General features: G+C 33.3%; 1 protein-coding gene across 3 annotated transcripts; it reads right to left on the reverse strand.

Moving 5' to 3' along the window:
* Positions 1–35: 35 nt before the first annotated feature.
* sgtb (small glutamine rich tetratricopeptide repeat co-chaperone beta) lies at positions 36–27,793 on the reverse strand. Of its 3 annotated transcripts, XM_056466150.1 has the most exons (12): positions 27,719–27,793; positions 20,467–20,582; positions 18,538–18,641; positions 18,383–18,458; positions 18,104–18,203; positions 17,709–17,813; positions 14,877–15,015; positions 14,621–14,683; positions 3,320–3,357; positions 2,601–2,684; positions 2,306–2,426; positions 36–1,068 (listed from the first exon to the last, which is right to left on the reverse strand). In XM_056466150.1, exons 2-11 carry the CDS (start codon positions 20,564–20,566, stop codon positions 2,315–2,317), a joined length of 921 nt encoding a protein of 306 aa, XP_056322125.1. In that variant the 5' UTR covers positions 20,567–20,582; positions 27,719–27,793; the 3' UTR covers positions 36–1,068; positions 2,306–2,314. The 3 variants fall into 3 exon arrangements, with proteins under 3 accessions (XP_056322125.1, XP_056322126.1, XP_056322127.1); XM_056466151.1 differs by lacking the exon at positions 14,621–14,683; XM_056466152.1 differs by lacking the exons at positions 18,383–18,458; positions 18,538–18,641.
* Positions 27,794–27,978: the final 185 nt, after the last annotated feature.

Consider the following 27,978-nt stretch of genomic DNA (forward strand, 5'->3'; position numbering starts at 1 on the left):
GCTTCGGAGATATCATAATATTTCAGGACAACCAATGATTTCAAGACACATTTATTAACATTATTCTTTTTTTTTTTGTTGACAAAAACATTATACTGCTCTGTTTTATTAGCATATTACATAAGCTTCAGTCACTCACCTGACTGCAAATATCAGATTATGGAGCATGCAAATAAAAATGCAAACAGTAAGATTATGAAGATACTTATTATACCAATGGATTGTTGCTTTGAGCAGTGAATTAAATGACTAAACAAACAGGATGCGTGAAGCAGCCGAAAAAGTGATTATCACACAAATGTCTCTTGTTCCTAAAACGAACAGAATATGTGGTAAAAAATAATCAGAGAATGTGTTAAATAGATATTCATCTAAAATCTCAACAATTCCGTCGACGTTTACTCGCCTTCATGTTTGTATATATCATTTTGAAGGTGAATATTTCATTAATAGTTCAGCCAAAAATTTAAATTCAGTCATTTTCTCATCCTCCAGTTGTTCCAGACTGAAATTTGAGGGTTTTTTATGTAAAACACAAAGAAGATATTTTGAAGAATGTTGAAGAACTTTTTTTCATACTATGAAAGCTAATGCTTTCTAGATTCCAGCATTTTTCAAAACATCTTACATAAAAAAAAAAGAAACTCATTAAGGTTTGGAAAACTTGAGGGCGAGTAAATCGAATGCTAATGCTGTGTAAATTTACATTTTTGGGTGAACTGCCCCTTTAATCATGGTCCCACATCTGATTAATAGGCACAAACGGATGACCAGTCATTTGTTTAGTAAAATAAACGCAACTCTGATGTTGTTACCAGCTACATTCATAAAGAGAGGACTGAAATATTACCTACAGAGACGAACACAAAGAAACCTCACTCAGGTATTAAGATAATGTTCTCTGTGTATAAGGTGATTTTAAATGCGTGTTGTTGTTTTTTTCCTCTTTCTTCCTGATCCTCCATATAAAGTGCCACGGCCTCCGTCTCGCCTTCGACTCAATAGAAATATGGATTTAACGATTGCACTCACGACTCTTCTCCAACTGCACTCCTTCACTTCTTGATTCTGTAACAGAAAATGGAGGATTTAATGCAGACGAAAATATCTACAAGTAACAGAAAGGAAATTGGGAAGTTTAAACCCAGGTTAAAAATGATATTATTTGACTTATTTTTTTTGTCAAATTTGAACATTATTTGACATTTTTTGTGATATTTTTAAAGTGAAATGCCCATTGTGTGGCACAAAAAAAGTTTCCTGACTTGCTCCTGCAAAACACCCCAAAATGGCTCAATAATATTTAGCTCTGGTGACTGTGCAGGCCATAGGAGATGTTCAACTTCACTTTTATGTTTATCAAACCGCTGTGACCAGTCTTGGTGTTTTGGCAAAGACTATAGAGTCCACAAGACATGTCACTCGTATAGTTTTCAATAGAGACAAGTGTAAAGGTCATATTGCAAATGAAGCCCCACCTACTAGTACAGTAGACGGAAGAATCTCCGGGGAGGGGCTCGGACCACACATGAGTTTCGGAAGATTTTGTGTGATTGCAACGTTTAGAAATGAAACTAAAAAGACAAGTTTTTTTTATTGATGCTTCTTAATATGAAATTTAATAGCTTGGCAAGCTATTTTGGAGAATTTGATGTTTCCCGATTCAGACAGAATACCCGAGCATACTGCCCGAGAGCGGTTTCAAAAGATGGCCACTGAGTGAAATAACTTGCTTTAAAGGGACTTTGGTATCGCTGCATTATCATTCTGATACACAGCACCACATTCAGGATACAAAGTTTGAACCACTGGATGCACATGGCCCTCCAGAATGGTTTAGTAGTCCTTGGCAGTGATACGCCCATCTAGCTTAAGTATTGGGCTTGGGGAATGCCATGATATTGCAGCCCAAACCATCCCTGATCCACCGCCATTCTTCAATCTGCACATGCAACAGTCTGGTGTTACTCTTCTTTGGGGCTGATTTCTGGTTCTATGGGTATTTTATGGAATAAGCGTATAAAACCGTTTCTGGAGATTTTTTTTAACTTAATGAAGCCATAAACCTACTGTTGATATCAGAGAACATTTTAACTTCATAAACCAATGCTGTATATGGCAACCTTATCACAATCTTTTTGCAAGGATTTTTTAAAGAATGTTGGTAACTAGAAATTTGATGGCCCCGTTGGTCAATTAGTATGGCAATGTTCATTTTAGGTTTAACTATCTCTTAAAGGAATGTGTTTACTGTCACGAAGCGTTCATTTAAGTACACAGTTAATCAAGCGTGGTGATCTGAGACCTGCTGGGATCAGGAATGCTCCTCTGCGCTGCCGCTGAAGGAACGGCTTCGGATGTGGTTCCTCAGCTGCTCGATCAGCTCTGGATTCTGCTGCTGGATCTGCTGGGCAAACTGCTGTCCACTGTGAGAAACACCAACAAATCACGGTCGGAGAGTCCTAGTTTATCACGCTGAGTTTGTGATTCTGCTTATTGCTGCGAGTATACCATACACAACACCTCTGAAAATCTGTGCAGCCATCATTCTTAAAGGAACACATGTGAAGTCAATCAAAAGTCAAAGAGAAGATGCTCACGCTTCGATGAGACTGGATATGTCAGATAATCCACCCACTCCTGCTGCAGGTCCACCAACTGCGTTCGACATCATGCCTGACATGCTGGTTTGGGACAGTTAATTAAAAATTCACTGTGTCATGACACTTGTAAAAATAAAGAGCGCATGAGTTCGGGGTGATCTGCAAAAACTGTGATCTGACTTCTATAGTGTTTTATTTCTACTATGGAGGTCAATGGCTGCTCTTTTTCCCAGCATTCTTCTGAATATCTTGTTTTGTGTTCAACAGAAGAAGAAATTCATAAAAGAATTTTACATTTTTATGGGCACTATTCCCTTAAGTGTATGTCAAGCAAGTACAGTTGGGTTTTGTTGACTTATTTGATGTCAAATGTTTTAGAATTTGAATATAATGCAAAAATTACAATCAAGCACATTTGGCGCAGTGCGAGGTATAATTACTAAATCAGATATAAATTTTATTATTATATCCAATGTAAAACGTATCATTAGAAGCAATCACACTTCTTGGATTAAAGTGTTCAGTTCATATGGATTACTGTCTTCATGTACTTCTTGAAACTTAAAAACAGTATGTAATACTTTTAGAGGATGAACAGATTGCAAAACACATCTTGTGATTTAAAAGATGAACAAAAGTCTTTCATTTACAGGTGAACTGTCATTTGATTTATTTGATAAGTATTGAAAAACATGAGCTGAAATGATCGAACTTACAGTTGTTGAACCTGCTGGTTCTGCATCACACTGGCAGCCTGTAGAGTAAAAGAGAAAGTGTCTGAGAAGATGGAAACATCCAATTTAAAGACCCCATGAAACTGACATTGGGAGGAGATTTTTATGAGTATTTATATGCTACGATGATGACAAACTGCATTTATATATATAATGTGTATCTTTTTCAAATGTTATGTTACAGCCTTATTCCAAAATGGATTCAATTCATGTATTTCCTCAAAATTCTACACGCAATACTCCATAATGACAATGTGAATAAAAGATTTTTTTGAAATTGTTGCAAATTTATTAAAAATAAAATATCTGAAGAATCAAATGTAAATCAGTATTCTCAGCCTTGGCTGTTAAGCTCCAAACTGAGCTCAGGTATATTCTGTTTCAACTGATCATTCTTGAGATGTTTCAGCAGCTTAATTGGAATTCACCTGTGGTCAATTCAGTGGATTGGACATGATTTGAAAAGGCATACACCTGTCTATATAAGGTCCCAGGGTTGACGGTGCATGTCAAAGCACAAACCAAGCATGAAGACAAAGGAATTGTCTGTAGACCTCCAAGACAGGATTGTTTCCAGGCACAAGGCTGGGGAAGGTTACAGAAAAGTTTCTGCTGCTCTGAAAGTTCCAATGAGCACAGTGGCCTCCATCATCCTTAAGTGGAAGATGTTTGGAACCACCAGGACTTTTCCTAGAGCTGGCCGGCCATCTAAGCTGAGTGATCGGGGGAGAAGGGCCTTAGTCAGAGAGGTGATCAATAACCCGATGATAACTCTGTCTAAGCTCCAGCATTCACCTGTGGAGAGAGGAGAACCTTACAGAAGGACAACCATCTGTGCAGCAATCCACCAATCAGGCCTATATGGTAGAGTGGCCAGATGGAAGCCACTCCCCGCCTGGAATTTGCCAAAAGGCATCTGAAGGATTCTCAGACCATCGGAAACAAAATTCTCTGGTCTGATGAGAATAGAATTGAACTCTTTGGAGTGAATGCCAGGCGTTACGTTTGGAGAAAACCAGGCATCGCTCATCACCAGGCTAATACCATCCCAACAGTAAAGCATGGTGGTGGCAGCATCATGCTTTGGGGATGTTTTTCAGCAGCAGGAACTGGAAGACTAGTCAGGATAGAGGGAAAGATGAATGCAGCAATGAACAGAGACATCCTGAATAAAAACCTGCTTCAGAGTGCTCTTGACCTCAGATTGGGGCGACGGTTCATCTTCCAGCAGGACAATGACCCACACCACACCGTAAAAAAAATATCAATGGAGTGGCTTCACAACAACTCAGTGAATGTCCTCGAGTGGCCCAGCCAGAGCCCAGACCTAAATCCTATTGAACATCTCTGGAGAGATCTGAAAATGGCTGTACACCGTCACTTCCCATCCAACCTGAGCTTGAGAGGTACTGCAAAGAGAAATGGGCAAAAATTTCCAAAGACAGGTGTGCCAAGCTTGTGACATCATATTCAAAAAGACTTGAGGCTATAATTGCTGCCAAAGGTGCATCAACAAAATATTGAGCAAAGGCTGTGAATACTTCTGTACGTGATTTTTCAGGTTTTTTATTTTTAACAAATTTGCAACAATTTCAAATAAAACTTTTTCACATTGTCATTATGGGGTATTGTGTGTAGAACTTTGAGGAAATAAATTAATTTAATCCATTTTGGAATAAGGCTGTAAAATATAATAAAAATGTGGAAAAAGTGAAGCGCTATGAATACTTGAATGATTTAATTAGGACAGTAGTGTCTGACTTTGCTTAGACAAAAGTCTTGTCACTTAACAGAAATAATGTACAGTATAGAATATAAAGTAATTTTATTGTTTGTGGAATTAAAAACCATGTTTTTCCTTTTTGAATGATTTCTGTGAGAATCTTGCTCTTACAACTGGTATCGATGACAAGACTTTTGTTAGGCAGTGTATAGCACCATTCAAATGTTGATATAGGTGCATTTTATTACCCCTTTTATGCTACTTTAAAGGTTCCTAATTTTGTTTTTGAGGTCTCCTACAATGGATCTACATCCATCCCATGACAACAAAAAAAACTATTTTCTCACACTTTTTAATGATGTAGGGTTCCACTTTTTCTAAACTCCTCTCTTCTGAGAACCTACTCTGTTCTGATTAGTCAGTTGATTGTCCCAGTCTGGTGTGACTGGTTGTATTTGAAACCAAACAGCCATTCCCACATCTGAACATCAGCTTAAATGCATAGTTGCGGCATTTCTAAAATTCTTCAAACTAAAACTATGAACTGATAATAAGTCTAAGGGGAAACATGTCAACTCCCAGCTTAATAACCCTTCTTAAAACTGCAATTAACAGTTTTTTCCCCATTAACAAGTCACCTGGTGACTGTTGATCTGTTCACCTAGAAAATATGATTCCACAATTCATGTTGAATTGCATGCTTAATGCAAATAAACTGCATAATCACTGCCAAGATCAAGTCATTTTCCCCATTTTCACTTCTTTCTTTCATCCAAACCTTAAACCAGTGGTTCCCAACCAAGTTTTTCCTTCAAAATCATTAACAACTGTTCACCCCTTAAAAAACCTAGCAGACAACAATTTAAAAATCAGTTGTTGGGTTTTTAATAATAGGCAATAATTGTTAAAAAAAACAAAAAAAACATTGACAACTATGGCAAGATTTTAAATGAACAAAAAATGTTACTTGGTTGACTTGCAGACATTATCAATTAAGATTTGCTATGCACAAATATAAACATTTGACAGTTTTTTTAGAATGCACAGTATATTTGTTTCATTTTATTTTATTTATTTTTTGCATAAAAGCTCAATCTAACTTTCGCTTTTGTTTTATCTTGTCTATGGTCTGAACAAAAACTGCAGCCAGACTGAATGAAAATAAATCTAGTTGGACTTTATAGAACATAAATCTGTAAATCAACCTCAGTCCTGATCAAAACTACTAAATTTTTAAGAAAATTACAGAATTTTAACTCTTTAATTGGCAAGTTCACAAATGATGTCACTGATTTGGTGAAAAAAAAAAAACACACAAAATGACATATTTTTAATATAAAAAGTAATTGTGGACTGGATTTTTTTTTTACTTTCATCACAGTCTTGGACATGTGAACGATTAGTAACAACATTGGCTTTGATACATTGTTAGATTTTTCTTTTTTCTCCCTAATTTACTGTTGGTGGCTGTTTTTGCCTCATTGACTTCCATTATCACCACATTTAATGGTGCATAAATACACAGTTTTTGTTTTTATTTACTCCATGAAGTTCTGAGAGCTGAGATGCATATTTTGATTTTCTCAGACACATCAAGGTAAGTGCACAAAGGTCACTCTCACACACTCACAGACGCACATACACACTTTAATTTGCTGTAATACTCCATAAAAAATCCAGAAACTAAGCTTTTTTTTTTGCACAGGCCTAAAGGGTTAATGGTGCCAACTGATGATCAACGGTAAAAATGACAAATTTTACCTCTTCCCAACAGGGAAAACCCCTAACAATCAAAAATGCATGATTATATGTGTGTCACAGTTTTGTAATAAAAAAATGTGGTTATAATGTGATTCAATGGGGCAAAAACAGAAAACAACAGTAAATTAGGGAGGTAAAAAAAAAGAAAATTAATCTAAAACAAGCATCAAAAGCAATATTGTTTTATATGTTCAAGACTTTAATAAAAGGTAAAAAAAATCCAGTACCAATTACTTTTTATATTGAAAATATGTCATTTTAATGGATTCCTTGGAAAGAAAAAACAAATATATGTATAGAGTTATTCTTGCTTCAAGTAAAAAAGCCATTACTAGATGCTGGTATAAACCAAATGCAAGATCATTATGGAGAAAATTACATACAGTGTGCACAACCAAATAGATATATTTGTTGACTTATGGTTTAAATGGAGTGAGTACATTACTCCCATTCAACCTAATGTTTTTCTTCTATAGAATTTTAAGACTTATTTTTACTGGTAATATTGTTTTCACCCCCCTTTTTATTCTTTTTTTTATATAAATATTTTTTCAGGGTTTTTACCTTTAATGTACAGGACAGTGGAGAGTAATGACAGGAAAGTGTGGGGGCAGAGATAGGACCACGAGGCGGGAATTGAACTCAGGTCGTCATGAGCACCAGTGTGCATGTGTCAACGCACTAACCACTACACCACTGGCGCCGACCATTATTTTTTATTATATTTATTTATTTATTTATTTATTTTAATGTAAAATAAGGCAAAGGGATATGTTCTGTTGTTGTTATGAAGAAATTTGTGTTTGCTCTTTGATCCTGATTGGGGAATTTAAATTGTAAAGGCTGTAAAAGTGACATATGTCTACTGATGCTGTGAAATGTATCTCTCTGCAATAAAAACTAAATAATCATTTTGTGTGTTTTTTTTTCTACCAAATCAGTGACATCAATGATGAATTTGGCAGTCAAAGAGTTAAAATCTTGTAATTTTCTAAACAATTTAGTAGTTTTGATCATGACTGAGGTTGATTTGTGCAAAAAAATATTAATCTGATGCATTTTTACAGCAGTTTAATTTAGTAGATGTTTTCATCCCGAACAAAAGGGTAGTAAATTTGCCCAGGGTGTATCGGTGTGTTTTTTGTTTTTTTTCTCAAAATATGTGTCAAAATAAGATTTGTCATCAAAAATCATTCAGCCTTCTTGCAATATTAGGCTGGGCTCCTTCCTTTGAAAACTGTAGCTTGGATCAAATCCAGACAGTTCAATATGGAATGACTATGGCAAAACAAGGTAATATTTTTGATGTGGAACAAAGAGTGTACACCTAAATTTGAGACATGGCTTACAGAGTTTTGTAATGTAATACACATGGAAAAGATTAGATATGAGATTGCAGGCAAACCAAAGAAATTTTCAAAAATTTGGAAGCCCTTCTTTAAATGTCTACAGACTGACCAATGAAAACTGAGTGGTGTGGAAGATTTCATGAATCATAGCAATGTGTACAAACATGATATTATATTGTAAGAACGTGATAATTATATTGTACAAACGTGATATTATATTGTAAGAACGTGATATTATATTGTACAAACGTGATATTATATTGTAAGAACGTGATATTATATTGTAAGAACGTGATATTATATTGTACAAACGTGATATTATATTGTAAGAACGTGATATTATATTGTACAAACGTGATATTATATTGTAAGAACGTGATATTATATTGTACAAACGTGATATTATATTGTACAAACGTGATATTATATTGTAAGAACGTGAAAAGTATATTGTACAAACGTGATATTATATTGTACAAACGTGATATTATATTGTAAGAACGTGAAAAGTATATTGTACAAACGTGATATTATATTGTAAGAACGTGAAAAGTATATTGTACAAACGTGATATTATATTGTAAGCACGTGAAAAGTATATTGTACAAACGTGATATTATATTGTAAGCACGTGAAAAGTATATTGTACAAACGTGATATTATATTGTAAGCACGTGAAAAGTATATTGTACAAACGTGATATTATATTGTAAGAACGTGATATTATATTGTACAAACGTGATATTATATTGTACAAACGTGATATTATATTGTACAAACGTGATATTATATTGTACAAACGTGATATTATATTGTAAGAACGTGAAAAGTATATTGTACAAACGTGATATTATATTGTAAGAACGTGATATTATATTGTAAGAACGTGAAAAGTATATTGTACAAACGTGATATTATATTGTAAGAACGTGATATTATATTGTAAGAACGTGAAAAGTATATTGTACAAACGTGATATTATATTGTAAGCACGTGAAAAGTATATTGTACAAACGTGATATTATATTGTACAAACGTGATATTATATTGTAAGAACGTGATATTATATTGTACAAACATGATATTATATTGTAAGAACGTGATAATTATATTGTACAAACGTGATATTATATTGTAAGAACGTGATAATTATATTGTACAAACGTGATATTATATTGTAAGAACGTGATATTATATTGTACAAACATGATATTATATTGTAAGAACGTGATATTATATTGTACAAACGTGATATTATATTGTAAGAACGTGATATTATATTGTAAGAACGTGAAAAGTATATTGTACAAACGTGATATTATATTGTAAGCACGTGAAAAGTATATTGTACAAACGTGATATTATATTGTAAGAACGTGATATTATATTGTAAGAACGTGAAAAGTATATTGTACAAACGTGATATTATATTGTAAGAACGTGAAAAGTATATTGTACAAACGTGATATTATATTGTAAGAACGTGAAAAGTATATTGTACAAACGTGATATTATATTGTAAGCACGTGAAAAGTATATTGTACAAACGTGATATTATATTGTACAAACGTGATATTATATTGTAAGAACGTGATATTATATTGTACAAACATGATATTATATTGTAAGAACGTGATAATTATATTGTACAAACGTGATATTATATTGTAAGAACGTGATAATTATATTGTACAAACGTGATATTATATTGTAAGAACGTGATATTATATTGTACAAACATGATATTATATTGTAAGAACGTGATATTATATTGTACAAACGTGATATTATATTGTAAGAACGTGATATTATATTGTAAGAACGTGATATTATATTGTACAAACGTGATATTATATTGTAAGAACGTGAAAAGTATATTGTACAAACGTGATATTATATTGTAAGAACGTGAAAAGTATATTGTACAAACGTGATATTATATTGTAAGCACGTGAAAAGTATATTGTACAAACGTGATATTATATTGTACAAACGTGATATTATATTGTAAGAACGTGATATTATATTGTAAGAACGTGAAAGGTATATTGTACAAACGTGATATTATATTGTAAGAACGTGATATTATATTGTAAGAACGTGAAAAGTATATTGTACAAACGTGATATTAAATTGTAAGAACGTGATATTATATTGTAAGAACGTGAAAGGTATATTGTACAAACGTGATATTATATTGTAAGAACGTGATATTATATTGTAAGAACGTGAAAAGTATATTGTACAAACGTGATATTATATTGTAAGAACGTGAAAAGTATATTGTACAAACGTGATATTATATTGTAAGAACGTGAAAAGTATATTGTACAAACGTGATATTATATTGTAAGAACGTGAAAAGTATATTGTACAAACGTGATATTATATTGTAAGAACGTGAAAAGTATATTGTACAAACGTGATATTATATTGTAAGCACGTGAAAAGTATATTGTACAAACGTGATATTATATTGTACAAACGTGATATTATATTGTAAGAACGTGATATTATATTGTAAGAACGTGAAAAGTATATTGTACAAACGTGATATTAAATTGTAAGAACGTGATATTATATTGTAAGAACGTGAAAGGTATATTGTACAAACGTGATATTATATTGTAAGAACGTGATATTATATTGTACAAACGTGATATTATATTGTAAGCACGTGAAAAGTATATTGTACAAACGTGATATTATATTGTAAGAACGTGATATTATATTGTACAAACGTGATATTATATTGTAAGAACGTGAAAGGTATATTGTACAAACGTGATATTATATTGTAAGCACGTGAAAAGTATATTGTACAAACGTGATATTATATTGTAAGAACGTGATATTATATTGTACAAACGTGATATTATATTGTAAGAACGTGAAAGGTATATTGTACAAACGTGATATTATATTGTACAAACGTGATATTATATTGTAAGAACGTGATATTATATTGTACAAACGTGATATTATATTGTAAGCACGTGAAAAGTATATTGTACAAACGTGATATTATATTGTAAGAACGTGATATTATATTGTACAAACGTGATATTATATTGTAAGCACGTGAAAAGTATATTGTACAAACGTGATATTATATTGTAAGAACGTGATATTATATTGTACAAACGTGATATTATATTGTAAGAACGTGAAAGGTATATTGTACAAACGTGATATTATATTGTAAGAACGTGATATTATATTGTAAGCACGTGAAAAGTATATTGTACAAACGTGATATTATATTGTAAGAACGTGATATTATATTGTACAAACGTGATATTATATTGTAAGAACGTGAAAAGTATATTGTACAAACGTGATATTATATTGTAAGAACGTGATATTATATTGTAAAAAAGTGAAAAGTATATTGTACAAACGTGATATTATATTGTAAAAACGTGAAAAGTATATTGTACAAACGTGATATTATATTGTAAGAACGTGATATTATATTGTACAAACGTGATATTATATTGTAAGAACGTGATATTATATTGTAAGAACGTGAAAAGTATATTGTACAAACGTGATATTATATTGTAAGAACGTGATATTATATTGTACAAACGTGATATTATATTGTAAGAACGTGATATTATATTGTAAGCACGTGAAAAGTATATTGTACAAACGTGATATTATATTGTAAGAACGTGAAAAGTATATTGTACAAACGTGATATTATATTGTAAAAACGTGAAAAGTATATTGTACAAACGTGATATTATATTGTAAAAACGTGATATTATATTGTAAAAACGTGAAAAGTATATTGTACAAACGTGATATTATATTGTAAGAACGTGATATTATATTGTAAAAAAGTGAAAAGTATATTGTACAAACGTGATATTATATTGTAAGAACGTGATATTATATTGTAAGCACGTGAAAAGTATATTGTACAAACGTGATATTATATTGTAAAAACGTGAAAAGTATATTGTACAAACGTGATATTATATTGTAAGAACGTGATATTATATTGTAAGAACGTGATATTATATTGTAAAAACGTGAAAAGTATATTGTACAAACGTGATATTATATTGTAAGAACGTGATATTATATTGTAAAAACGTGAAAAGTATATTGTACAAACGTGATATTATATTGTAAGAACGTGAAAAGTATATTGTACAAACGTGATATTATATTGTAAAAACGTGAAAAGTATATTGTACAAACGTGATATTATATTGTAAGCACGTGAAAAGTATATTGTACAAACGTGATATTATATTGTAAGAACGTGATATTATATTGTACAAACGTGATATTATATTGTAAGAACGTGAAAGGTATATTGTACAAACGTGATATTATATTGTAAGAACGTGATATTATATTGTAAGCACGTGAAAAGTATATTGTACAAACGTGATATTATATTGTAAGAACGTGATATTATATTGTACAAACGTGATATTATATTGTAAGAACGTGAAAAGTATATTGTACAAACGTGATATTATATTGTAAGAACGTGATATTATATTGTAAAAAAGTGAAAAGTATATTGTACAAACGTGATATTATATTGTAAAAACGTGAAAAGTATATTGTACAAACGTGATATTATATTGTAAGAACGTGATATTATATTGTACAAACGTGATATTATATTGTAAGAACGTGATATCATATTGTAAGAACGTGAAAAGTATATTGTACAAACGTGATATTATATTGTAAGAACGTGATATTATATTGTACAAACGTGATATTATATTGTAAGAACGTGATATTATATTGTAAGCACGTGAAAAGTATATTGTACAAACGTGATATTATATTGTAAGAACGTGAAAAGTATATTGTACAAACGTGATATTATATTGTAAAAACGTGAAAAGTATATTGTACAAACGTGATATTATATTGTAAAAACGTGATATTATATTGTAAAAACGTGAAAAGTATATTGTACAAACGTGATATTATATTGTAAGAACGTGATATTATATTGTAAAAAAGTGAAAAGTATATTGTACAAACGTGATATTATATTGTAAGAACGTGATATTATATTGTAAGAACGTGAAAAGTATATTGTACAAACGTGATATTATATTGTAAAAACGTGAAAAGTATATTGTACAAACGTGATATTATATTGTAAGAACGTGATATTATATTGTAAGAACGTGATATTATATTGTAAAAACGTGAAAAGTATATTGTACAAACGTGATATTATATTGTAAGAACGTGATATTATATTGTAAAAACGTGAAAAGTATATTGTACAAACGTGATATTATATTGTAAGAACGTGAAAAGTATATTGTACAAACGTGATATTATATTGTAAAAACGTGAAAAGTATATTGTACAAACGTGATATTATATTGTAAAAACGTGAAAAGTATATTGTACAAACGTGATATTATATTGTAAGAACGTGATATTATATTGTAAGAACGTGAAAAGTATATTGTACAAACGTGATATTATATTGTAAAAACGTGAAAAGTATATTGTACAAACGTGATATTATATTGTAAGAACGTGATATTATATTGTAAGAACGTGATATTATATTGTAAAAACGTGAAAAGTATATTGTACAAACGTGATATTATATTGTAAAAACGTGAAAAGTATATTGTACAAACGTGATATTATATTGTAAGAACGTGATATTATATTGTAAGAACGTGAAAAGTATATTGTACAAACGTGATATTATATTGTAAGAACGTGATATTATATTGTAAGAACGTGATATTATATTGTAAGAACGTGAAAAGTATACTGTACAAACGTGATAAAGCTCAGATTTTTTTTTACCTGGGTGGCAGCTCTGCGCTTCCATATGACTGGACTTGTGGATATGTGCAGGTATAGATTACTCATGGAGGAATATGATTAAGTATCTGTACAGTTGTGGATGTGCATATGTATTTACATTTCACATATTTGCTGGCATGGGAGGGATTTGGGGTTTGTTCTTTAAAATGTGAAAAACTTTAAATAAAATATAAAAAAATAATAATAATAAAAATAAATAAAAAAATAGTTCGGCTAGCTGAAATACAGAAAAAAGTTATAGCCAAATTAAGACTCAAAATCACCTCATAGTGGATGAAAACATCCCCAACAGCACATAAGGGTTAAACTAGAATGTCCCTCATAAATGTTTTGGGTTCAGATATTTGACGTTGGCATAGATTTAGTAAATTTAGATCCTAAAACTGTGTTTGTTCTTTTTATGAATATGTCCCAATTTCTAAAATACTGCAGTGTGCTAGAAACCCCACGCTCATCCACAAGCCTTCAGATGAGTCAAGATTCACCCGACTGGCCCTTTAAATCTGTCAGGGGCAGCATTCCAGACACATGAAAGGGGTCGCCGGGTCAAATTATGACCCTTTTCATAAATACTATTAACAGAGAAATGCGAAACCAAGCACTCGAGCATACCATGCTAATGAAAGCAGGGTTATTGATGAGGCTGGCCATGTCAAACCCCAGTCCTGTGGCCGTCTGTGAGAACACAACATATGAAAGCTAATGTCAGGAGCTATTATTGGCTAGTTCTCATATTTAATTACTCATATGGGATATTCAATATGCATGCATAAAACACATAAGATAGACTTAAGTTCTTTATTGGAAGGATCAAATTTCTATTTCATGATGGATATTTCTTATTCTGAAGGCAGCGGTTTCTACTCACCGGGCTGGAGGCTTCTTTTTGTTTCTGCTCCACAATCTTTAGGTTGGATTTGTAGGTGTCGTTTTCAGGATCTAACACCAGAGCTTTATTGAAATATGTTATCGCCTCTGGATACTTGCTCATGGATGTTAACGCCAATCTACAATCATAAAGAGATGCAAAAGAGTAAATGCATTTTAACGGTTACTGTTTAAAATGTTCAAATTCTTTGCATAATTCAGCAGGGATGATGGGAATCAAAATGTTTGCATTCTGGTTCTGATTCACTGGATGAATCTAATTCCATAGTGATTGCTTGAATGATTCATTTGTATTTTATCTAGATATTTGTTTAGAACCATTTACTAAAACTGAAAAAGTATCACCATAATAAGATATCCAAATTAAACCCAATAATTTAATTCATTACAAATTCATGAATCTGATTCATTATGCTGATCTATTAAAATCTCATGATTCATAATACTTATTCAAGGAATCAATTCAATTAAAACTCCTGAGAATGGTTCATAAGACTGACTCATTTTTCGTTATTCATGAGGGATTAAAAGCTCAGACAACAGATTCATAAGACATATTCATGTAACAGATTCATTAAAACCTCATTAGTATGAGTCATCAGACTGATTCAGTTAAATGAGACTGATACATTAGGCTAATTCATAAAACAAAATCACAGAGACTGCATTTTTGAAATCTCCACAGACATATTGATGTGAATGATTCATAAAAATCCCATGAAACTGATGCACGAGAAATGAATCACAAGACAGATTCATAAGGATGATTCCATGAAAGCTAAGGAATAAAAACTCATTCAACTGATTTAAAATAGCTTTATGAGAGTAATTCATGAAACTGATTCAATTACAGTTTATCAGATTGATTCATAAGACAAGATTCATTAAATGCTCCTGAAATTTATTCATTAAAACCTAAGGATATTAATTAATAACTAATTTATTAAAACCATATGACACTTATTCATAACACAGATTCATGACACTGTATTATTTATTAATACCTCACAATGATTCGACTGATTCATTTAAATGTATGACACTGACTCAAAACAGATTCATGTGACAGATTTATGAGACTGAATTATGCGACAGATTTATGAGACTGAATTATGAGACCTCATACGACTGATACATTAAAAACTTATGACACTGATTCAGAACAGATTCATGAGACAAATTAAAATGTATTTATGAGACTGATTCATTAAAAACATATTACACTAATTCATAACAGATTCATTAGACAGAATAAAAGGCTATGAAACTGATTATGACGCCGAATTATAAGACAGATTCATAAGACTGAATTGTGAGAAAGATTTATTAAAACCTCATGAGAATGATTGATTCATTAAAAAGTTATGACACTGATTTAAAACAGATTCATGAGATAGATTAAAAGCTCATAAAACTGTTTCATGACTCTGATTCAGAACAGATACATAAAACAGAATAAAGGACAATGAAACGGATTTTGACACTGAATTATAAGACAGATTCACGAGAATGAATTGTGAGAAGGATTGATTTAAACCTCATGAGAATGATTCATAAGACTGATTCATTAAAAACTTACAACACTGATTCAGAACACATTCATGAGATAGATTAAAAGCTCATGTAATTGAATACTGAGACTGAATTATAAGACAGGTTCATGAGACTAAACCTCATGCGAATGACTCATAAGACTGATTCAATAAAAATGTATGGTACTGATTAAAAACAGATTAAAAACAGATTAAACGCTCATGATTCTGGTTATTGAGACTGAATTGTAAGAAAGATTGATTCAAATCTCATGAGAATCATTTATACGACTGATTCATTAAAAACTTATGACACTGATTCAGAATAGATTTATAAGACAAATTAAAAGATCATGTAACTGATTACTGAGACTGGATTATAAGACTCATTCATGAGACTAAGCCTCATGAGAATGACTCATAAGACTGATTCATTAAAACTTGATTAAAACACTGATTCAGAAAAGATTCATGAGACAGATTAAAAACTTGTGAAACTGATTGCTGAGACTAAATTGTAAGTCAGATTCATGACATAATTATGAGACCTCATGGGATTGATTCATGAGACTGATTCATTAAAAACCTATGACACTAATTCATAACAGATTCATGAAATAGAACAAAAGACCATAAAACTGATTATGACACTGAATTATAAGACAGATTCAAGAGACTGAATTATGAAAAAGATTCATTAAAACCTCATGAGAATGATTCATGAGATTGAGTCATTAAAAAGTTATAACACTGATTCAGAACAAATTCATGAGATAGATTAAAATGCCATGAATCTGAAAGTGACACCAAATTATAAGACAAGATTCATGAGACTGAATTGTGAGAAAGATTGATTCAAACCTCATGAGAATGATTCAAAAGACTGATTCATTATGACACTGATTTATAACAGATTCATAAGACAAATTAAAAGCTCATTTAACTGACTACTGAGACTGAATTATAAGACAGATTCCTGAGACTAAAGCTCATAAGAATGATTCTTAAGACTGATTCATTAAAAACTTATGACACTGATTCAGAACAGATTTATGAAACAGATTAAAAGCACATAAGACTGATTACTGAGACTGAATTATGAGATAGATTGATTAGAACCTTACAAAATAATTCATGAGATTGATTGATTGATTGCTTGATTGATTGGATAGTTTGTTGTCATTATTTGTGATACGTTTTTCACCTCCATGCTTTATTATTTGATATAACATTTGGTTACATTCACCACGAAATGAAAAGGTCAAATAGTAACATCTCACCCCATTCTGCCATAAGCTTTACTGTATGATGGGTCGATCGCAATGGCTCGTTCACAGTCTCCCATAGCCTCTGTGTAGTTTTCAAGTTTACTATGTGCCGCAGCCCTGAGAAAACAGTCCCAGCAGTCAAAACGTGAAGCACTAATACATCCGTCTTCGTTAGAGACACTTTCACACTTTGTATAATCAAGTGTTTCCCTACCCTGCTCCTGGAGGCACACCAACAGTACATATTTTGGACATCACACTTATCTAATCCACTCAGGTTTTAGAGTCTCTTCTGATGTTCTGATAAGTTGATTTAGATGTTTAATTAGGGAGAGGTTGAAAATGTGTATTGTTGGTGTGCCTTCAGGAACAAGGTTGGGAAACACTGGTATAATCAAAGTGCTCACCTGTTACAGTAATAAACTGCATTTCTTTGGTCCAACTCTATGGCTTTTGTGTAGCAATCTACAGCACTGCTGTAATTCTCCTCTTTCATGTGATTATTCCCTGATAAAGAAAAAAACAAATGCATTTGAGCACACAGAGCATTTAGAACAAATGATTATTGATCCTGTCTTCATGTGCATCATCATAATGGACAAATGTGATAAAATATGCCATTTATTTATGCATAATGCATCAGGACAGTGTTTTGATCCTAAATACAGTAGGAAATGTTGACGTGCCTTCATTTTTAAGTTGCTCGGCTCTTTCAATGTCCTCTGGAGATGGAAACGTCTGGGGTAATGTGACAATATCATTCTGTAAACAAAAGTTTGCTATTTACTACATAATATACTAAAAAACGAAGGAAAAACTGGTGTGTATTGAATGTAGTTACTTTGAGGAGAGAATTGAGGAAAATCTCTCTTAATGGTTGAGGAGCGGCGAGATGACAGTCACTGGAGCTGATCTTAAATGTTGTCTCCAGACACTGTATCGCAACTGTAAAGAGGAGAAGAGTTCTCCACAAGTGAGTATTTGTTGAAGTAAAATGATAGTATATGATAAAAATAACAGTAATTACTAACTGCACAATGGGTCTTTCAGAAACTATTATCTTCAGATCAAATTGTGATAGGGCTGGGCGATAAAATCACTATCGATATTTATTGACCGAACACCATTGTCAATAACAATAAAAAAAGTTCGGCACATGATGTGCAATTGGCACACACGTGACGTGTGTGCATTTTCCAGGTACACCTAGTTGAAAAACATCGACCGTTTTCAGAATGCCGCGAGCGCACTGCGATTTATGCAAGTAGAACAAACCAATCTGCTTCACACTTTGTATGAAATATACACATTTCAGTAATAACGGCACACTAAATTACCTCAGACAAACACAGCGCACCCAAACCATGCAGTGCTTTTTACTTTTCTCCATAAACTTGTTTAGGAGCTGCAGCAATGGTTTGTCCATTTCTCATCTTCTGAGGAAACAGTTCATGGTCACCTGGTTACGAGAGACGCCATAGAAAATGCTGACATAAACCACGCGCTCGTGCTTTTCACTTCAGGTCAGAACAACAACACACGTAAAAATGAGTGCCATCCTTGAAAGCTCAGATTTGATTATCATAATTTGTTTTGTTTGCAGAGTTTGAGGTTTACTGTATCATTATTATTCACACCTTACAGATGTTGTTGTACTTTTACTATTGCACACACTTTGTAAACATTTTTTATCAAGTTTAAGAGTCTCTTTAATGCTTATGTTCATTTTATTATGAAGAGATGAGCTATTTTGTTTAAATATTTTTGTTTTTGACTATTAAAACTATTTGCCTTAGTAATGTTGGTAAATTAAAATTAGGAGATTAAATAACAAAAATCCTAATATTCCTAAATGGACTGTTAAAATATTAAATAATTATCAATATCGAATGATATGAAACATTATATTGTTTTTTTTTTTTTTGCAATATGGCCCAGCCATAAATTCAGGATGTTTTTTTTTTTCTACAACAATGGGCACCTTCATATCATACTAATCAAAAATGAAAAGTTTGTCCTTTAATTATCCTTCAATTGCTCCAAGCCTGTTTAACTTTCTTTCTTCTGTTGAACACAAAATAAGATATTCTGAAGTAAGCTGAAAACCTGTAACCATTGACCGATTACAGGTTTTCTACAAAATATCTTCTTTTGTGTTCAATAGAAGAAACAAAGTCATAAAGGTTTAGAACCATTTGAGAGAGCATAAGTAGTGAGTAGAATTTCATTTTTGGGTGAACTATTCATTTATGCATACTAGAGGTGAACAATATATCCTTTGAGCATCACTATTGCAATGTGTGTATCTGCAATAGTCACATCACAGTATTAAATTTGATTATTTATTGCATATTAAAAGATAAAGATATTATTAAATATTATTTTAAGTGAATAAATCAGACCATGTTATTTTACATTTAATTGTTCAATTTCCATACTTGAATATTGTTAGACTCCCACCAATAAACATAAAGCACTGTTTATTTATTTATATATGCTTGAAATGTATTATAATTTGTGCAGATGCACTTCATAGAAAAACACTTGATCATCCCAGTCCATCTAAATTAGGGAAATCTTTCCAAATAGAGCTATTTAAATCACAATATATAATGTCAGATTTTTCCAATATCACGCAGCCCTAATGCATACAAACAGTTTGCAGTGCCTAGAAAGTCCCTTCGATCTGAAAGCAAATAAAAACTGATCAGACAGTCAAGGAGTAAAAAAAGGCTGTGACTTTAAATGTTTTAAACATGAGGTGACCTACCTTCCAGACTCTCCTGTTCATCTGAATTCAGCGAGCCACAGTGTGTCTGATCTCTGAGGAACTGCACCATAGAATATGCCAAGCGCTTTTCCACTGCCATTTTGTCTGGGAGAAACCTGATGAAAGATTTGTTGAAAAGGGATTATTGAAAAAAAATGTTTTTAACCAAATCAGACAGGACATTACAGGAAGATACTGAAGGGTTAAATAAAAGGAGAATAATCGTATTATAAGAGAATATGTTGTACATTTTCCAGCTTTTAATTTTATATTATAACAACATAATAACATTACATTTTTAATTGCCAAAATATGTTTTTGATTAAATAAACAGAACTTTACTTGAATGCTATGAAATTTACTGACTTTGAGGGACTTTACTGAGTTTTGAATTGAAAATTCTAACTGCTGGTAAAAAAAAAAACATTGATACGTATTGTTCATGGTTAAAAACTTAAAATTGCCATAGGAAATGAATGGTAAATGGTAAAAAATTCTAAAATAAATAAATACAAGCCAATTTTTTAATGCAAGCAGCAATTAAGGGGCCAAGCAGTTCAGAGCCATAATGAGCAAAGCAGAGGCAGAATGAGAAAAGCATTCCACAGACAGAATGAGCAAAGCAGTCAAGAGGCAGAATGAGCAAAGCAGTCCAGAGGCAGAATGAACAAAGTAGTCCAGAGGCAGAATGAGCAAAGCATCCTAGAGGCAGAATGAGCTAAGCAGTCCAGAGGCAGAATGAGCAAAGCAGCCCAGAGCCATAATGAGCAAAGCAGTCCAGAGCCATAATGAGCAAAGCAGTCCGGAGGCAGAATGAGCAAAGCAGCCCAGAGGCAGAATGAGCAAAGCAGCCCAGAGGCCGAATGAGCAAAGCAGCCCAGAGGCAGAATTAGCAAAGCAGCCCAGAGCCAGAATGAGCAAAGCAGTCCAGAGGCAGAATGTGCAGCCCAGAGGCAGAATGAGCAAAGCAGTCCAGAGCCATAATGAGCAAAGCAGTGCAGAGGCAGAATGAGCAAAGCAGCACAGAGGCAGAATGAGCAAAGCAGTTCAGAGACAGAATGAGCAAAGCAGCCCAGAGACAGAATGTGCAAAGCAGTCCAGAGGCAGAATGTGCAAAGCAGTCCAGAGGCAGAATGAGCAAAGCAGCCCAAATGCAGAATGAGCAAAGCAGTCCAGAGCCATAATGACCAAAGCAGTCCAGAGGCAGAATGAGCAAAGCAGCCCAGAGGCAGAATGAGCAAAGCAGTCCAGAGGCAGAATGAGCAAAGCAGTCCAGGCAGAATGAGCAAAGCAGTCCAGAGGCAGAATGTGCAAAGCAGCCCAGAGGCAGAATGTGCAAAGCGGCCCAGAGCCATAATGAGCAAAGCAGTCAAGAGGCAGAATTTGCAAAGCAGTCAAGAGGCAGAATGTGTAAAGCATTCAGGAGGCAGAATAAGCAAAGCAGTCCAGAGGCAGAATGAGCAAAGCAGTCCAGAGCCATAATGAGCAAAGCAGTCCAGAGGCAGAATGTGCAAAGCAGTCCAGAGGCAGAATGAGCAAAGCAGTCCAGAGGCAGAATGATCAAAGCAGTCTAGAGGCAGAATGAGCAAAGCAGTCCAGAGGTAGAATGAGCAAAGCAGTCCAAACGCCAAAAGCACCAAGGTTAGTGAGTAGCATCAGACCAAGTGAAACAATTACTTTTTGAATACATCTGAAGTATGTTTTACTTAAAATATCAGAAAATTATGAAAACAATTAACATATGAATGATTTATTGGTTTATAACTTTTGACCAATAGGTGGCAGAGTTACAAACATGATGTGATGTGGTCATTGTTAGGCAGAGATGTATAGTAACGAAGTAGAACTACTTCACTACTGTACTTAAGTACTAAAAGGCTGTATCTGTACTCTACTGGAGTATTGTTTTTTCTCCTACCTCCACTTTTACTTCAGTACATACTTTCGATGAGTTTAATACTTCTACTCCGATAGATTTTTTATGTGCTGCATCATTACTCGTTACTAGGAGTGTCAAAATTATTGATTTCGGTTCAGTAATAGATCATAACCGGTTATTACGTACTGATGTCATTTACCTCCTACGTGCAATGTCGCAGTAGAATACTATGGCGAAGGAGGTGAGGGCGAGTAAATAACAATCTTACTACAATGAAGGCGGCGCAGCACACAAGCCGCTATTTCACTACTACGGAGAAATGCTGTAAAACTCCATCTCTGCCTCTCTCTCTCTCACTTTGGACATTTGACCCACTGGCGTGTTTGAGGTAACTTTTCCTCTCCTCTTGGCTGTTAAAGCGATACTTGTGGATCCAGACATGAGCGTGCCTGAGGTGCAAGTTTTCTCCACTGTGTCTATTATGGATTTCCTTGTGATAACCTCGTATTATGCGCATACATACTGTAACCACGGCTGTTCTTCCTGCCATTGGTGAACAGCGCTTTCATTTCTAAAGCAGATCACAGCCCTTTCTGTTGAGCAGGTGAAGACAATAAACAATCATAGGGGTGTAAGACCTCGCCTGTCAGCGCTCAGAAAGCAAGCGGGATAATATTTACATTAGTTTATTTGCTATAAATGCTCATGCTGTCTTCTGTGCATGTATTGGAGTTTTGTTTGATACATTCAGAAAGAGTGTTTTCTTTGAGCAGGTCAAATTAAAGGTACAGTTCATATCTTACTGCTGTATTAAAGAACAAAATTGTATTACAAATAATATATAAATATAAATATATTTATAGATTTTTTTAAAAAATCTTGTGTTGTGAAGAAAAATTCTAATTCTGTATGGAAAGCATCGTCAATGCAATGAGATATTGAATTGAACTGAATTGATGGCATGATAATCGTAACTGAACCAAACCGTGATACCAGTGTAGATTCACACCCCTACTCGTTACAATTATAGACCTTTTTCTTGGCTGCTGCATGGAAGGCGCCACAGTGACCAGCGACTTTCGATAGAATGTTTAAAACTTCCGTTTACATCGTTTACAACTGGTAATTTGCGATCCGAAAATGGGTTTCAACTGCGCTTTGAGTGGATTACGGAGTGTTTTTGTGACACACAACTTGAAAGGTGTGTGTTAAAGCTGTTATAATCTGTCAGATCTGTGGTTCAAGTGCGAGAGAAAAACTGTATTGTAAGCCATGTTTCTTTTTGTTCTGCTTAATCACATGCCCAAAAAAAGATATTTAAAAAAAACAATACAATATTATGTCTTTTGACTGCTTTCTTTAATAACAACATTACACAATACTTGTACTTTTACTTTCAGTACGTGAGTAGTAAATTTTGAAATAAACTACTTGCAATACTTAAGTACAAAAAAAATTTGAATACTTTAGTATTTCCACTTAAGTATGGTGCTTAAAGAGCACTTCTACTTCTACTCAAGTCACTTTTTGATAGAGCACTTGTATTTTTACTTAAGTCTAGGTGCCTCGTACTTTATACATCTCTGGTGTTAGGTGACAAAGAAGAACCTGAAATTTGGTGTCAATACATTTAGGCGTTGCAGTGAGACAGCCTCAGATGCAGTTTGGCAGTAAACCAGAACATTTGTCTGTGCCGTAAACAAAAAACATTTCACCTATTGACATGAATTTCACAACACTCAAACACTCAAACAGTCAAAATTTGGTGATATTTTTGCAAACGGTCTAGAAGGGGGAGCAAAAGAGTTTTTTGAACAAAATCAATATGGCGGACAGCAAGTTTAGATAAAAATGGCATTCATTCATTTTCTTTTCGGCTTAGTCCCTTTATTAATCCGGGGTCGCCCCATTTGTTCGCAAGTTATACAAAAACTGTTGGTCTAATCAACCAAAAAGAAAAAGAAGAAGCAAAAGAAGAAGAAGAAGAATAGGAACACTACCGAAAACAAGCAGCTTTCCTGCTTGGCCCCTAAAAAGTCATGATGCAAAATCTGACACTTCAAATTGACAAAAATATACAATGTATTAGGGCTGCACAATATATTGTTTCAGCATTGATATCACAATGTATCCGCAAAACTCACATCGTGGCATGCCCAATGTCCAGTTATGAATATAATTGATCACATACAATTAGAATAGTTTGTCATTGCAAAGTTCATCCATAATGTAGAGAAAGTTTATCATTTGCATGTTTTTATGCCTGTGATTAATTATTAAGCATCTCGAGAGAGCTTAAATGAACAAGCAATTCCAACGTTTGATGTTTAAGATCGCAAATATAATTTAGATTCGATTACTTCTGCGATAAAGATTACAGTGATATTTTTCATTGAATTATTTTAATCCAGTGTCTAAATACTAAATGAATTCTCTGAAAATCAGAAAAGCACTGATTACTTTTGTATTGATCTATGCTTGTAATTTGATTGTCCTATGCAAAATAATCCTAATCAACCTAAAATTATGAATTCTTTCCAAAAAATTCATGTCATCTGGTGAAATTGTATTAATCGTTAAATTAATTGCAGAAAAACAAAATATCGCAATATTCATTCTCCCCAATATCGTGCAGGCCCAGAGTATATACTCCAAATTCAAAACCTGGTAATAAAATAATTATGTCTTAAAACACTATTTTCAGAATGGGAATGCACAGCCCTCTATATAGAGCTTTAAATACATTAAGTTGGCTTCACATGTGTTTTTTAGACCAATTACCAGATTGTTAACATTTAGAATGTGGGTGCATCATGGTTGCATAAAACCAAGAATAGACAGCACTGACAACTAAAGAAGAACAACAAATTTTAAAGAAATATACAATTATTCATTCATTCATTTTCTTTTTAGCTTAGTCCATTTATCAATCAGGGGTCGCCACAGCGGGATGTACCACCAACTTATCCAGCATATGTTTTATGCAGCGGATGCCCTTCCAGCTACAACCCATACACTCTTGCATTCACACACATACACTACAGCCAAGTAGTGTATGTTTATTCACCTATAATAGTTAATTGAATAATAGTTTATTCAATTCACCTATGGCGCATGTCTTTGGACTGTGGGAGAAACCGGAGCACCCAAAGGAAACCCATGAAGAGAACAAGCAAACTCCACACAGAAATGCCAACTGACCCAGCTGGGGCTCGAATCAGCGACCTTTATGCTGTGAAGCGGTTGTGCTACCCACTGAGCCACCATGCTGCCCAAGAAATATACATTTGAGTTTATATTTAAAAATTCTGACTTTACTGAATGATATCAAGATTACATCTCAGATAATTCATCATTCTCTCTTTTCCCTCAGCCCAGAATAAAACATTTCTGGCTATTTTCCATCAGAATGTTTTTACGTAAATGTAATTCGTCAATCACAATCACATACAGCTACAATTGTAAAACACAATTTTGTGTGAACTATCACTTTAAGTGGCCTTTGATTTTTAATAATATTATTATAATATGATATGCAAGTAATTAAAAAATAAACCTTTAAGATTTGAAGCTAATTTAAACAGAGTATAATAAATTCAGTCATCATAAAATTAGAAAAGTTATAAAGTTAGTAAAATGTAATCGATTACACTTGTCTGAGGATAAATTTTGCATGCAATTGTTGTCAGTAGTCGACGCCAATAGCCTAGTGGTTAAGTGCGCTGTCATATAGCACCATGATGCTCACGGCGGCCCGAGTTCGATTTCCGGCTCAAGGTCCTTTGCCGACCCTACCCCCCCTCTCTGCTCCCAATGCTTTTCCTGTCTATAACCTCGACTGTCCGATCTCAATTAAAGGTGAAAAACCCTAAAATTATAAAAAAAAAAAAAAAAACAATTGTTGTCAGTATATTTTTGGTAAAATACCTGACAAACTCAGTATTTTTGACTTAAACCTCATGTGTCTTAGAATTCTGAACACACGGGTCAAAAATGACTAAATTCACTTAACCTCTAAACTAAAGGAGATCCATTTAAATTCAATGCTTAAGTCTATTTTACATGAAGAAACGACTTCTTCATCACAAACTCTGTGAATGTCTAGTTTTTTCCTCATCAGTGTTCAGTATTACATCAATGTTTCCATTTTTAAAATATATTTACCATACACTGACCAATCTACAGTACATCTAATTTAACCACCCAGTCTCATTCAGACAAAAAAATATATATATATTTTTTTTTATTATAAATTCAACAGAATGGTATGAAAGTTTGTGACTTTTGCAGCACTTCCTATGCAAACATACAATCAGAAAACCCGTGGACTTGTTTCAAATATGCTAAATGATCGCAGATGGCAGATTCATTGAGAAACGAAACACCACATTGTTTCTTTGAGACACAATGTTCAATGTTCTGGGGAAACAAAACAAAAAACAGATCATACAAATTCACTCAATATTAAGTTCTTTGTTGAAGTGCTGTATAAAATCAATAGCACATTGCAAAAGTGCTCATGAACAAATAGTTTTTACCCACTGAGCAGCACTAATCTCCCTCACTTCAATGGATTTCAAGTACTTAAAAAAAACTCAGATAGTAAATTAATTTTAAAAATAGCTAAATAGCATCTGCATCTTTTAAAATTGTCCATAATAAATATGTGACTAATTTAGTGACATGAAATCCAAAATACCAAAAATTAAAAAACACTTATTTGATAAAATTAAAACTATTATACTGTATGTTTACGATCATTGTTTTGTCCATCAACAACGTGTGTCATTCAGTAGATAAACAATACCAGAGGGTTAAGCATGTTTACATTATATACATAATGCTGCTGTGTGTTGTGGCAGGGGTTAATTACATAACGTTCTTCTATGAATCATTTTATAAGCTTCTGGTCATCAAAGCTATCTGATACATAAACACTTCTGGTGCTGCGCTGGTACAGAATATATATATAATACTTTCACACAGCTGCGATACACAGTCTGTTAGGCACAACATACGTCCCTAGATAACAAAAGCCAAAACATATGATGCAGTTATGATGTAATGCTGACAACAACTGAATGAAAATGTCACCCTACAACATGAAATATCATATAACCTCCTGTATATTTCTAAATTGACCCATAACGCAGATCAGCATTAGTGTGTGCATCACAGATGGTCCGTGTTTACACTGCTTTACACAGATTGCAGGAGGCTGTGCAATGGCTGAACACGTTCGCAGTTTATTTACCGCACGGAAAGAGAAACCCCTGATATTCTTCCTCAATAGCCTCGCATTTCTCATAAAGTGTAAAAAATATCAATAACATTATAGTGTTGTGGATGCTGTGCGCGCCCCCGCCCACCTACCTGGAGAAAGTGCCCGCAGCGCTCGCTCCACAGTCATGAACACTCGCGACACTGATGCGCAGCACTGCGCATGCGCGCCACTGACGGAAATGACTGGTCGAGGACCACCACCATAAAGAGTTTATTCATTTTATTTATTTATTTTACAGTCTACGATTTTACTACCTATAAGACGTGAATTGAGCTATCTATGAATAAGTTCAACATTAATATAATATTTAATGAGCACTTAATAAATATAATAATTTAATGGATTATTA

Source organism: Danio aesculapii, chromosome 10 (genome assembly GCF_903798145.1).
Source record: "Danio aesculapii chromosome 10, fDanAes4.1, whole genome shotgun sequence".
Classification (NCBI taxonomy): domain Eukaryota; kingdom Metazoa; phylum Chordata; class Actinopteri; order Cypriniformes; family Danionidae; genus Danio; species Danio aesculapii.